This window comes from Puma concolor, chromosome B1 (genome assembly GCF_028749965.1).
Source record: "Puma concolor isolate L17-30 chromosome B1, mPumCon1.1.hap2, whole genome shotgun sequence".
Classification (NCBI taxonomy): Eukaryota; Metazoa; Chordata; class Mammalia; order Carnivora; family Felidae; genus Puma; species Puma concolor.
The window spans coordinates 69,706,776-69,720,425 of NC_141670.1; the positions used below are offsets into that span (position 1 = coordinate 69,706,776).

The window sequence follows — 13,650 nt, forward strand, 5'->3', positions numbered from 1 at the left end:
TTCACAGCTGTGATCATCGAGGCCAGAGAGGTTGAGAAACTTGTCCAGTGTCACATAGCTGGTAGGCAGCCGAGTCAGGATCTGAACCCAGACAGCCAACCTTCACCCTGTCCAAAGACACCACCTGCATCTGGAGCACGGGCCATGCTAACTGAAGGAGTCTACAAGAAGGAAGCTGTAAGAAGACAACGTGGACCTTGGAAGGGAGAAGGGTTGCTGATCAGACACACGGGTCTGCAGGTGCGAAGCCTGTAACCTACGGTTTTGCTAGAGGCAGACGACGTCTGCGGCCTCGTCCCTGCCCCACCCTGCCTCAGCTCTGGGCTCGGTGACTCACTTGTTAGCAGGACTCTGTTACTTTCCTGATTGGTAGCTCCAACGCCCTCTGTGGAAATGCCCTGCGGGAAGTCAGCCCTCAAGTAGCAAACACGTAGGGAGAAACAGCAATTTTGTCAGTCACCTCCCTGAACCTTCATCTCCTTGCTGAAAACCAGGTCCTACCTAATACAACCCAAAGTGGGACATGTTTTAAGCAACCTCCCCCTCCCACCCCCTCTGGAGGCATTCCCCTCTCCCAACCTGGTTTCCAGATTCTCAGGTAGCTGGCACGGCCTGATCCCTGATCCATAGGTTATTATAGGTGCTCAGTCTATAATGCAGAACCGCCCCCCCCAACCCGCCCCTTTGGCCACCAGGAAGATCTCACTTGGACTGCTTTTTCCACTTTGACCAGCACCTAGCACCGAAATATTTGTTGAATGGATGAGTGAATTGATAAGGATTAAAGAATATATCAACCAAGCTTAGAAAATAAATCTCAATCTCATCTAAAAAGATACCTTCACAGAAACTTCCACACTGGTGTTTGACCCTAATATCTGGATATCATGGCCTAACCCAAGCTGACACATAAAATTAACTGTCACAGTACCCATCTCATCCAGGTGTGGGGATTTTCTATAACGCACCTGACAGAACAGTCTAGGCACCAGGGAACTGAGAAGCAAGGCGGCATGTATGTATGTATGTGCTTAAGTTCTTTACCAATGGCATGATTTTAAAGTTGCTTGAGGGAGTAGGGAAACACTTTCGAAATTTTCATTTAATCAATAAGGGAGTTTGAGATACCTAATGTTAGTTCTCCCTATGGTCTTTAAGATGACATGATTCAGTATGGTATTATGTATGTTACAAAAATTATACATAAAAGCATTTTCTTTTTCTGAGACTTTATATATATATATATATATATATATATGAATGACCTCATCTTTTACATAGCAAATATTATATAATGCCCTTTACTTTCCTAAAATAAAATTCATATAGAATATAACCTACTTCCACACATAATTTATAACACACCAATATAATGCCCTAGATGTACTATTTAAAAAGTAACCTATTAAAATATATTTTAATACACAGACATTGAAACACTAGATCAGAACAGGAAATGTAACGGAGCAGGCAGATCTTACATCTATATGCCGTCTGCAGGAATGCTACAATTACAAAGGAAGACGGATACAGATGTACAAATGACTCAAATTCATGAATACAGTAGCGGTCGGTAAGGTTGTTTTCCAAATTTATGTTAATTCTTGTAAAAATTCTGAATCTTACAAAGTAAAGTCTTCCCTCGATTTATACAACAGTGGCATTCCTGGAAAATTCAGCATATATTAAAATCATGTGAGAAACACATTGTGCTTTTACGTAAAGCAGAATTAAATTCTCAGTCTAGATAATTATAAACAGGTTTTTCACCCACAGGACTGTCCGGCAGAACATTTATAAAAGTCATGCAGGAGGTGGGACAAGCTCTCCTTCCGTGGGGTGTCCCGTACATTACACGACCTTTCTCTTACCATCCTCGGCCCCCATCCACTATGTGCCAGTAACTGTCACCCACCATTATGCTAACCAAAAATGTCCCTACATTTCCCAAACACCCCTGCTGAAAATCACTGACATATATTACCAACTTGTTTCAGCATGAACTAATGGAAATGAGACCTCTAGGTTTTTAAGTTCCAAGATTAAATGTAACAAACCACATGCAGTACCAGGAAAATGTTCAAGATAAATTCAAAAGGTTTATTGCACCAAATGCCACAGAAAAATGGATCAAAATAATACATGAACAAGTTTTAAGAAAAAATTTCTATACATTGACACTGATATCTATTTACCTGATCAAAAATATAAAGACCTATCAATTTGTCTTACCGGAGCTTCAATAATAACAAATCCCAGAATTTTCTCCTTTTTTAAACACCACTTAAATGTAAGCATATTGCAACCTTGCTCCCAAGATATATAGTCATCAAACTTCTGACATTTAAAAATTAACACTCAGATGGGGGCTGCTTGATTTAGGTAAATATTATATTAAAATATCCCCTCCCCCACAGCACAATAAAAAAACAAATGGTTCACATTTACCAAGAGAAGCTAAAGACTTTTTCAATTTAATGGTGAAAGTATGCATGAACAAAATACTTTCAAAAGTACATATTAGTGGGAAAATCCAGACATTTAAAAGAATTTTAGGGCCGCTTTATATTCTTTATTTTTATGTACAACCAACTCTAGTGAAGAACCTAAAAAGCTACAGACTAAATTTTTATAAAATCTCAGGACCTAATTATAAGAGCCTAAACGACAGTTTAGTGTCACTTAGCAAGCAGGGACTTTCCTCCCTCCAAAAAAGTTACTTTTGAAAAATATGGTTAAGTTTAAAAAGTTGCGATGTGTAAACGGCAGTTCCATGGGATGTGAAAAGATTATAGTTACTTTTATTAAAAAACAGCACACTTCAGAAAAATGGATTGAAGCCTGTACAAAAAGCTATTTAACACTGATAAAAATAAAATACTTTGGAATTATGCACAAGTATGGAAGCTACATTTTAAATTTTCATTGTCATGTTTAAACGTACACAATTATCTTTACATTCATATCACTCGTCGATCTATTAAAAATAAAACTGCAACATGCTAGAAAGAGGTCCATCACAGTAACATTTACACACTTCTGCTCTGTCATGCCTCACTAGCTTGCTTAAAAAAGCAAGATGCTACAAAAGTTACACTCAACAGGTAAGACTTAAAAGTTGAAGAAACCCTAAAGGTGGAATCCTGTCAACTGAGGTAGTTTTCTTTTCTTTTTTTTTTCTTTTTTTTGTTTTTTAATTTTAATTTTTTCTTGAAGTGGGCATTGGGAGAGGGTGGGATCCCTTTCTTGCCTCTTGGGCTAAGACAGAATGAAGCCACTGGGTGGTGTGAGTGGGTGTATCTCAACACAATTCCATGAGAGTTTTTTCTTTTCCACTTTTGGGAAGAGGCTGAATTTAAGACAAAGAAAACTTGAATGTTATTTAGAGGAAGATTATAAAAGAGCAGCAACATTCTTGGTCTGTTTTTGTAGGCAATAGATGTGAGGATTAGGTTCTGACTGGAATCCTGAGTGTCACTGAGACAACCCCCACATGTGACCCACCTGTAGTTTCCAACAGACATTTTCCAAGAGAGAGTTTTAGAACAGTAGATTCAGAGGCAAATTAAATTTTCTCAGGCTTTGAGACAACTGGGCTAAATTTTTATGTATGGAGTTTAGAATCAGCCATTTAAAGCCCAATTTCCCCCTATGTGGGTCTAATTTTCAACATGCCACTACGTACACATTTTGAATGAAACTGGTTCTGTATCTAGTTATTTTCTACGAAACCGTGGAAGGTGGTGGATGAGGGAAAGTGCTCAAAACGTGTAAACAAGGAAAAGGGAAACAGAGATGAGGGGAATGCTCTAAACTGGTGCAGATGGAAATGATACAATGTCAGCTATTATAATTTATTCACAAATAACGAGAAACAAATGATGAGTGAGCTGAGCCACAGGTGAGGTTCATTCTCTGGGTAACATAACAACAAGCAGTGACATCATGGATAGAGACTTTAGAACACCAAACTCAGATGTTAGACGAAAGGGATGAGAAAAACATAAAAAGGCTGGAAAACTTCAATCTTACGAAAGAAAGATATAAAATAAAAATTAAAGATCTTATTAAGAGCCTTAATGCACCCACCTACATTTCACATCATGAAAAAGAGAGAGAGAAGAAAAGGTAGCAGTTCTGACCTATTCCTAAAGAATTATTACACCCATTTTTCTCCATTGGTACTTGCATAATGAACTTGCATTTGTAAAAGAAGAAACAAATTTATGTCACTTGGTGTTCAGAATCAGGACTGTATCAAATAAAAAATCTGAAGTCATTCTAAGCCCTAGAAGGAAAGTTACTTCATAATCTTGGGTACAAATGGATGCATGAAAAAGACTGGAATTAATTTATAAAATAGTGTTAAGGAAATGAGAGCCTGGTTATAATCAACTGTATTCAAGATCTGCAAGGTGCTGACAATCTTCTGATTGGCTAGATTAGCACCGGTCTTTTAACAATCAATATTTTTAAACTCTCCTCCTTTACCTTGGATGTTGGGACACACTCTGACATGGTCAGAGTTCATGACCAGTACACTAAGTAAAGTTCCTTTTACATTAACAAAAAATTAAGGTGTTTTTTTTTTTTTAAAGTGAACTATGCTAATAAACAATCCTTCATTTTGACAGATTTTATAATGGGTAAGTTAGTTTCTGGAGAGGTGTTTTGAAAAGGGCTTAGGCATTAGAAGGCACAGAGATGATAATGTAAAAATTTAGATCATTTATGGATTGTTTATAAATGTACAAACTAATTACTTTCATTAGTCATCCTGAACTGTTGCAGGTTTCATTTCCCACCAGGCCAGCTGTGCCTTTTAAAGTAGAAATAGTCATTTGTATTAACTATTTAGGAAGAAAGTGGCTTCGGCTGGAAGAATTTAGCAACAGAAACACTCTTGAGCTCATAGGAATAACTTTGGTAAATGGCCTCTCTTAAAAAGGCCGCTGAAAGCTCTAAAGTATGAGGATAAAATATATGGTATCAGACTGTGCACTCTGCAGCTATGAACTACATCTTGATGAGATTAAGATGCTACATTGATTCCTGGGTTTATTGCACCAACAGTCCATCTCTAACCTACCTGTGGCTGCATCTGCAACAAGGTAAACTCCAAGAAGATGTGAAAACAGTGGGTCCCTAAAGCACTCTCTTCCCAACGGTCGATCCTCTTTCCTGTTTGGCGTCAGGCGGTAACTCCTATGGCCACCAGACGGGAAGACAGCACAATGCGGCTTGCTTTCTTTCACCTTTTGTAAAAAGCAAATCCTGCCCTGGAATCCAGACACCTTGTTCTGACTGTCTTAGGATAGCAAGTTACACTTTCTCCCGTTTGGAGAGCTCACGCCTAAACTCTGAAACATTCTCCTACTGGAATGGTACGTACACTGGTTACCCCTGCTCCAAAGTCGTTTGTCGTTATTCTGCCCGAACACACAGGCGCTCTGGACCGACAGCTTAGTGTTTAGTGTAGTGTTTATGTCTTCTCCTACCAAAAAAGTCATTCTCTCTGTTGATTCATGGGTAACAAAAGGCCAAAAGTATTCGTGAAAAACACAAATGCCATTATGTCAAGTAAACCTAAGTCGTCCAACGAGGCATCCACTTGAAGCAACGGAACGAAACAAAACAAAACAAAAGCAGTGGAATGACGGTTTCTGTTTGCTCTTCTCATGCTTTTGACGTCACAGAGAGCTTTCTCCTTTCGCCTTCGGTTGAGAATCTGATTTTTTTTTTTTCTTCCAAGGAAGAACTGTCCTGAGCTTTAGCTTATAAGAGTATCTGAGCGACGTAAGGAGAATGAGTACTGGCAATAGCAGTCAACAGAGGCAGGTCGTTTGATTCAATCCTGAATATTGAAAAAAAGAAAAGAATATTAAAGTAGCATGATTTTACAGTAAAGTATTATTGCTAGGTACCAAGTTTGCCAGGTCATTGCTTAAAACTAACGATAAAGTAAGAGATGGAAAGACAATAAACTTGTTCTTTTATTGTGATCTCCCAGTGGATGCCGCCCAAGGAGGCAGAGGAAGATGCTGGTGTGCTATGCCTAAGTGTGGACACAAGGCTGTTCTTCCCAAGGCAGAGGTCACTCAATCTTAAGCCCATAACTTTTCTATATTCCCTGACAATTAATGTTTTCTCCAGTGGCTCATCATTCTTCTAGCCAACACTGCTGAGCGCATACTGAGATTCTGCACCTGGGTTCAAATCAGTCTTAGGATAATGATGAAGGTGGGAGCTTTTTCAAAACACTTGAGGATTTGTTCAACAGGTTACACGATTTAGATCCTCACTAGGCATCTGAGCCACAGCATTCTGACAGCAAAGTGACACTAACAGATACTGAATCAAGAGACATCACAGCATCAAATGGACGTGGCTTCGGCTGCCTCTCTTACAGCAGAAGCGGCTACAGCGTGGTCACTGGCTAAATGCTGCCAAATGTCCTGAAAAAAATTAGGACTGCTTCAGTCCGTGGAATATGTCCTATTTTTTCCCCTTGAATTCCAAAAATGAAAAATTAAAAATAAAATTTAAAAAGGTAGCTGCCATTACTTCATGGAATGTTCTATGCTTTCTCCAGTAACGCTCCCTACAGATCTCCTTTCAGGCTACATAAGAAGTTCCTCAGTACCTTTTGTGCTGCTGGCTCTGACTAGGAGGGGAAGGGGCTAGAGAGGCTGCATGTGACCCCCACTAATCACGCACTAAGAGGACCTAGCGATGAGATTTACTAAGAGGGGTAAATAAATCCTTCTGGTCTTTCTAATAGTGTCCATGGACACCTGCCAGCCAGGGAAAGATCCTAGAAATACAAGTCACACATCTGGCAGTGGGGAGCCTAGTGAGCAGGACCAAAGTGTGAAGCCGGTAAAGAGAGCTAAACAAAAACTAGGAACAATAACAACAACAACAACAAAGAGATATGTTGCAAGTTAACTGCAAAAGCAAACGCCTAAAAAGGGAAAAATATTTTTTGAATAAAGTATGGAAAAAAAAATGTATGACAGGAAATGCCAGAGTCACAGTACTGTAAGTCACATCCTGGGTGTGAAAGATGAAAAAGTCTGACAAGAATGCAAAGACCCGAGCCTTGAAATAATACTTTGATTAGCAGGCTTGATGGAGAATTTCAAGGCTGACATCATATATGCAATTTTTTCTTGCTCAAACTTAGGGGAATCGTCATCATAGTTAAGGGGGTCAATTCCCCATAAACACAGTGTCTTCTTGTTAGTTCTTTGTTGAAAAATTAAGCAGAGACTAACAAAGGTCATAATTTCTTCTCTGAGAGAAGTTCTGGCAAAGACCCTGTGGAGGACAATGTACATTATCAGTAACATCAATATGCCTCCTCCTCCAAAGGGCCTGTAATGGAGGAGGGGCAAGTGCTGTCACCCTGCAAACATGCAGGTGGCCCCTGAAGGTCCAGGATCATGGCCTTTCTTCCCTCCTCCAGGGAGCAAAAGGCAGGTCTGAGAGGCTGCGCCTTTGACATCTTACTGAAATGACCAGAAATGGGCAGGTCGAGTAGGGTTAAATTTTTCACTTTCAAGCATAAGATAATCCAGGGAGAAGACTAACATAAAGTACCACTAGCTTAAAGTTCTGCGCTCGTTTCCAGGTCCGGAACTCCAGTGTCAGAGCTACGAAGATGGGAAGCAGCAGGGGCACACGTCTGATGACGTTTCAGCGGGGTGCCAGGGCCCGCAGGTTGTGGGCGACACAGGCTACGTGGTTGGTGGGAGCAGCGTTAGGGTCAGCCCCATCACAGGGAGAAACGGCGGCACGTCACACAACTCACCCCAGGACGACACCTAATTCTTTCACGTGGACTCGTGTGTGACCACGCAGATACTCAGACAGCATCTTACTTTTCAGGTACATCTCCTGTAGTCTGTCTTCAAGATGCATGATGCACTGGGGAGCCAACAACATTCAGGATGAGGGGCAGCATTCAAACCTCTGCCAATATTCTAAGAGCTGGAATTCTCTTAATTCCTTTCTAAGTACACACCTATAACCTCATTCCTTTCAAATACACATAAATATTACAGACTGCATCAAACCCTACCACTGGTAGGTATAAGGAAAGGTTTATATAAAACAACAGTTTACTTTTTCTAATGACTATTAAGATTTTCATACATATCTGCTAGTCTTTTTCAAAAAGCATTTTTAACATAGATGAAATCATTCCGTTAAGTGCATTTATTTCCAACTTTTAAAAAACTTTATAATAATCCTTTCCCTATGTTATTAACAAATCTTTATCAAAGTAATTTTTATGGCAAAATAATTTCTGAGAATGTAAATTATCATTATTTGCTTATCCACATGGCAATCTGAGTTTTTGTTGCTATAATTTTTTAAAGAACATCTTTGTTGTCGTTTTCCTATATCTCAGATTATTTTGGCGAAATACATCCCCAAAAGTAGAGTGAATGGAACAAGGTTACTTTAAATTTTTTGTTTTTGTTTTTGCTCTCAAGAGTGCATTTTAACTAGGTCTTTAATAACAATAAAGAAAAGGCAATTATTCTCAGGACATCTCTACCCTTGGAATTGTTTCCAACTTCATTTTTTAGAGAATAGCAACCATCTGTGTCTTTCACCAGAGGCAAATGCTTTTGCGTTTGGCAGGCAGAGCCATCCAAGCATCTTCAGTAAGACACCTGACGGCTTTGGCAAGGGTAATTCCATCATACATAATTTTCTTCTAGACCATTACGCCTGTTATTTTCAAGGTAAAAAGATTAACAGATGCATTTGAAAATGTTGATCTTGACCATCTGGGCTGATCAGTGACATAGAAAAAGTATTCGAGATGCAATCTTACAGTTTTTCACTGGCTTAAAATCTTTTAAATGTATTGTGCTGAGGAAAAACAACTGGTAAGTGTCTAATAAGAGTAATAATTAAAGCAAGGAAGGTTTCACCAATCCTCATGGAAATGCTCCTCCAAATAAGCAGAGTTAAGCGGTAAAAGGAGCTCCCGTTAAGTTTCAATTTCTTATAAACACAAAGTTTTTAATGAGTGTTATAAAATATTAAAAAGAACATTCACATTATGTTGAATCCTTTGTTTTAAATGGTTAATTTATGGTGTTTTCATAGTCCCCATGAAAGCTGTATGTTGTAATGTGGAAATAAAGAGAACATTGGTCTATATGGAATGTATACTAAACTCAAAATCAAATCATTTAGAATTTTTTTATAAAAGGTCTGATTATCATATAGAACCACTTTGGGCTCTGCCCTCCCCTTTTTCTGGGATTTTATTCCTGAGATGGATTTGTTTAATTTTTAACTTCTGAAATTTTAAATAGCTACTTTCATTTTTTTATACTGAAGGCTCTAATATAGCCATTTACTCATGTGTTTCAGTCAAGTGATTTTTAGGGAGAATTTTAAACTGCAAATGAAATTTTCTTTCAGCTTGGTTTTGTCAGGTTAAATAAGTCATTCCATTCATACTACTGAGTGGCTAAACATGCTTCTGTCAAAAACAAAAACAAACCAAAAAACATACTTTAGCCCAAATGAAGTAAAAAGAATTAATTATAGTGATTTATTGCTTGGATAACTAAGATGTCAAATGTAATAAGAGCTATATATTACAGAAAAAAATATGAAAACATGATAAATACTTAAAATAGTAAAAAAAAAAAAAAAGTATAAAATCGAATATATCTTTCTTTCCTTATAGAAAAGCAAAGTTCGGCCACTAAATCAGCATGATGCAGCTTGCTATTAGAAAGAAAAACTGCCCGCAAATATAGAACAAAAGTAAGGCCGTCATAACCCATAAGTGCTTCTCACATCACCCCCTGGGACAGAGGTCCTGCGAGAGTATGCTTCAGTATAAAGCCCAAATAAAGATTTTGGTGAAAAGGTGTTGTCAGTCATTAATATTATTCATGAAACTGATTATTATCAGTAGTCACACTAATAGTACCTGTTTCCTGAGAACTTATCACATGTAACACTATTCCAAGTGCTTTACCTGAATCCTCTAATTTCACTTTCATAACCATATGAGATAAGTTCTCTTACTTCCTCAGCTTTACAGATGGAGAAATGCAGACCTTGAGAAGTCACACATTTAGGAAGTAGCGGAGCTTGGATATGACCCTAGACTACTGGATCCCAAAGGCCATGCACTGGCCACTGCTGTACCCTGACTGGTAAAGCATGTCACATGGGCATGGTGCTTTGGAAGTTTAAAAAGCAGTATCTCAGACCGAATTTTCAGAGCATTCTCACAACATGCTTGTTGAATGGATTCTACCTTTGTTTTACAAGTGAGACGGCTGAGGTTCAGAGATGCTCAGGACTGTCCACCATCACAACTCAACAATGGCAAAGCCTAGGCTTCACCTGGCTGCACTGCAGGGTCTCCCTGTCATGCCACACTGCCACAACAACCACACAGTACTTCAAATCACCTTCTTGAAGGCCATGAAAGTCTTGACTCTCTGAGGACTGTGGTGCAATGGTAGGTCACAAGATCTCAGAGAAATTGCCACTCCATTCATGGTTAGTGTGGGTAATTCATATTCAGCTTCTCACTTTGTGATTAAATAGCTCTGTACCTCGTGCGGAGGTAACGGATGCTCTGGTCTGGGAGTATGCTGCAGAGGGCAGCCGAGTGTAGGGGTAACAGCAGAGAAGGTGGGCTCACTTTCATTCTTCCCAGCTATGTGCCCGTAAGCCTCTCTTCCACTTTTAAGACCTTTCTCCCTCCCTCCTTCCCTCTCAAACTACATGTTCTCTCAGTCTCTCTGCACATACACACATATATTTTTTATATATTCATTCCAGTGACTGGGGGAGAGCTGTTGATCATTTTCTAGGAGTTTATGGGCTCTATTTATTGCCTTTAATATAATGTTATGAAATCGATTTTAAAATCCCACCTGAAAAGGAACACAACTGATACCATCTTCTATGGGTATGGTACTTCAAAATTTTAAATGTTTACACAAATGATATTCTGTTTTATCCTTAACAATTTTATGAGAATGGTCCCTGAACAAAAGGAACTACAATCCCTTCAGTGACTGGTTTGCTTGATGTTGATCCAAAAAAAGGAAAACTAATGAGTTCTCTAAAGGAAGAATTTAAATTTCCTTTTATGTTTGATCCCTTCCCCCATACCTTATTTCCTTTACCGTATACCTTATCCAAAAAGATTTCAGTGTCACTCCGTGTTGTTTTAACTGTTCTTACTGAAATCTATCCTGTTTGCTGGTTTTATGTTGCATGTTCCATTTTTACTTAGGCTAACGTCCAATTATACTAAAAACAATACATTTCAGTCGTGAATTTATAATAAAAATATTGTTAAAAGTATTTTTTTAACTATATTTCTTTGGTAATACGAGAACAAGTACTTACAAAATCAGCAGGGAGGTGAAGCTTGTAAAGCTGTAAAATGGAGTGAAGTAAACTGGACACCTGACTAGAGACCAAGACCTCCTGGCCCAGTTTCATGCTGTCCGTCACTTTCCTCTGACTTGTGGCTACCTGGACACTCCACTTATCCGTGTCTGCGATAATACAGACAGCTTCGGCTATCGGCTCATCAAGCACTGGATGCTGGAAGAGAAACACAGTGGGTCAACTTTCCACAACACTGCCAAGGGGCACTCAAAACGTTCAGAATGCTTCCAGGTAGCATTAGCCTAAAAGTTCAGAAGTTGCTAGCGGGAGCTACAGAAATTTAGGGTATTAGAGTGACTAAAATAGTAGGAGTGTCCTCAACTCAACATTTAAACTTAATGTGATAAAAACTGCATTCAATCAATATTTCTTTCTTACACCCAGGAGTTACACCGTAAATGTTGTTAATGTTCACAGGAAAGCCAAAGGGTATGTGCCCTCTCTATATTCCAAGATATTAAAAATCCTTTCCTTTTGAAAGACTAAACTCTCCTTTTAAGATGGAGACAATTAGAATAAGGTATAGGATTCTATTGCCATTTCTCCAAAAGAAGGTTAGGCAGGGTAACTTAAATATTCCCTTAAAGTTACAGCTTTAATGATTAAGCAGTATTTATTTAGTGACCACGTGCTACATACATAAATCAACTCTCACAACCAACTATCTAGATGAGGCCAAAAGGCCAAAGGATGGCTACAGATGAATAACTTAAAATGCAAAATTCTCGGTAACTATGTAGTGATGGATAAAGCAGGCTGGCAACTAGTAAACTGTGCCACAGGGCAAACAGGGTCAAGCGGTCAAGGAAAGAAATAAAAAATCTAAGGTCTTGAAACTGGTCAAAGTGTAACTGCTTCATCACCAGCCCCTGGAATCAGGGCAATGTGGCTCATTGGGGGAGGTCATGGATGGAAGATTCTCCAAGCATGAGTTACTTTAGAAGGGCTGCAGATCCAGGTATGATAACAAAAAGGGACAGAGAAGTTGGCTCAATTATTCTAAAAGGAGATACTTAATGGGTATGAGAAATATATTTAAAAAAATCAAACATGAAAAATGATCATGAGCCTATTTATTTATTTATTTATTTATTTATTTATTTATTTATTTATTTAAGAGAAAGAGAGAGCATGTAAGCAGGGGAGAAGGGCAGAGGGAGAGAGAGAGAGGAAAAGAGAGAATCCCAAGCAGGCTCCATGCTCAGTAAGGAGCCTGACATGGGCTCAATCCCATGACCCTGGGATCATGACCTGAGCCGAAATCAAGAGTCAGACACTCAAAAGACTGAGCCACCCAGGCAGCCCAGCATGAGTCATTTTTAAATCACTGGATCAAACAGGCAGAATCGGAGGTGGAAATCAGAGGAAAGACTAAAGACAAAGTGTCCAAGGGTTGGGACAAACTGACAGGAACTGGTGGGCCCATTCCTTGAAGGAGGGGACTAAATCTTTTCTGCCTGTATTCTTAGCCCCTAGCACAGGACCTGGCATTTGAGAAATGTTACTAAATTAAAATGAGACAGGTTAGGGGCATTTGGGTGGCTCGGTTGGCTGAGCGTCTGACTTCAGCTCAGGTCATGATCTCACAGTTGGTGGATTCCAGCCCTGTGTCGGGCCCTGTGCTGACAGCTCAGGGCCTGGAGCCTGCTTCGGATTCTGTGTCTCCCTCTCTCTCTACCCCTCCCCCGCTCACATTCTGTCTCTCTCTCTCTCAAAATAAATAAACATTAAAAAAATAAATAAAATGAGACAGGTTATACAAGCAGATGAGGGAGTTGATGAGCATCCTGTACCCCCTAGCACAGCACGGTATTGCTGACTTTTATGTTTACAGGTTCCAGAACAGAGAAGAACCAGCCGAACAGTTACAGAAGAGCACCTTAAAAGAAATACTGAAGCATTACACATTCTCAGACCTACTAAATGTCTAACACAGAGCTCCCTGAATATATCCACCAGACAACCCAATGTCTCCATCTAACTATATCATTTAGTAGCTACTCAATTATTTACTGAATAAACACTTTTTAAAGTAAATGGAAATAGAGGAAAATGTAAATAGTCAAGAAAAAAAAAAAAAGAAATGCTGAAATGATAAAAATATCACGAGCAACTACTTTAGCTACAATATAAGGAGCTCCAGGGCTACTGGCTCTCAATCACTGACCTTGTCTACACTTCTGTGGGGTCAGAGAG

General features: G+C 39.1%; 2 protein-coding genes across 6 annotated transcripts in view; one reads left to right on the forward strand and one right to left on the reverse strand.

The window, feature by feature from the left end:
- SPMIP2 (sperm microtubule inner protein 2) overlaps positions 1–9,897 on the forward strand; it is a 100,036-nt gene extending 90,139 nt beyond the window's left edge. The window contains exon 5 of the mRNA XM_086703975.1: positions 9,719–9,897. Coding sequence (XP_086560101.1) covers positions 9,719–9,766 — 48 coding nt within the window. The 3' untranslated portion in view covers positions 9,767–9,897. The remainder of the gene's footprint in view (positions 1–9,718) is intronic.
- Positions 2,080–13,650, reverse strand: part of FNIP2 (folliculin interacting protein 2) — a 131,069-nt gene continuing 119,498 nt past the window's right edge. For 4 of the 5 annotated variants that reach the window (XM_025921636.2, XM_086703973.1, XM_025921635.2 and 1 more), the window contains 3 exons: positions 11,410–11,610; positions 7,814–7,929; positions 2,080–5,854 (listed from right to left, as the gene is read on the reverse strand). In XM_025921636.2, the coding sequence (XP_025777421.2) occupies positions 5,776–5,854; positions 7,814–7,929; positions 11,410–11,610 (396 nt within the window). In that variant the 3' untranslated portion in view covers positions 2,080–5,775. The remainder of the gene's footprint in view (positions 5,855–7,813; positions 7,930–11,409; positions 11,611–13,650) is intronic. The other variant, XM_086703974.1, reaches the window with a different exon arrangement.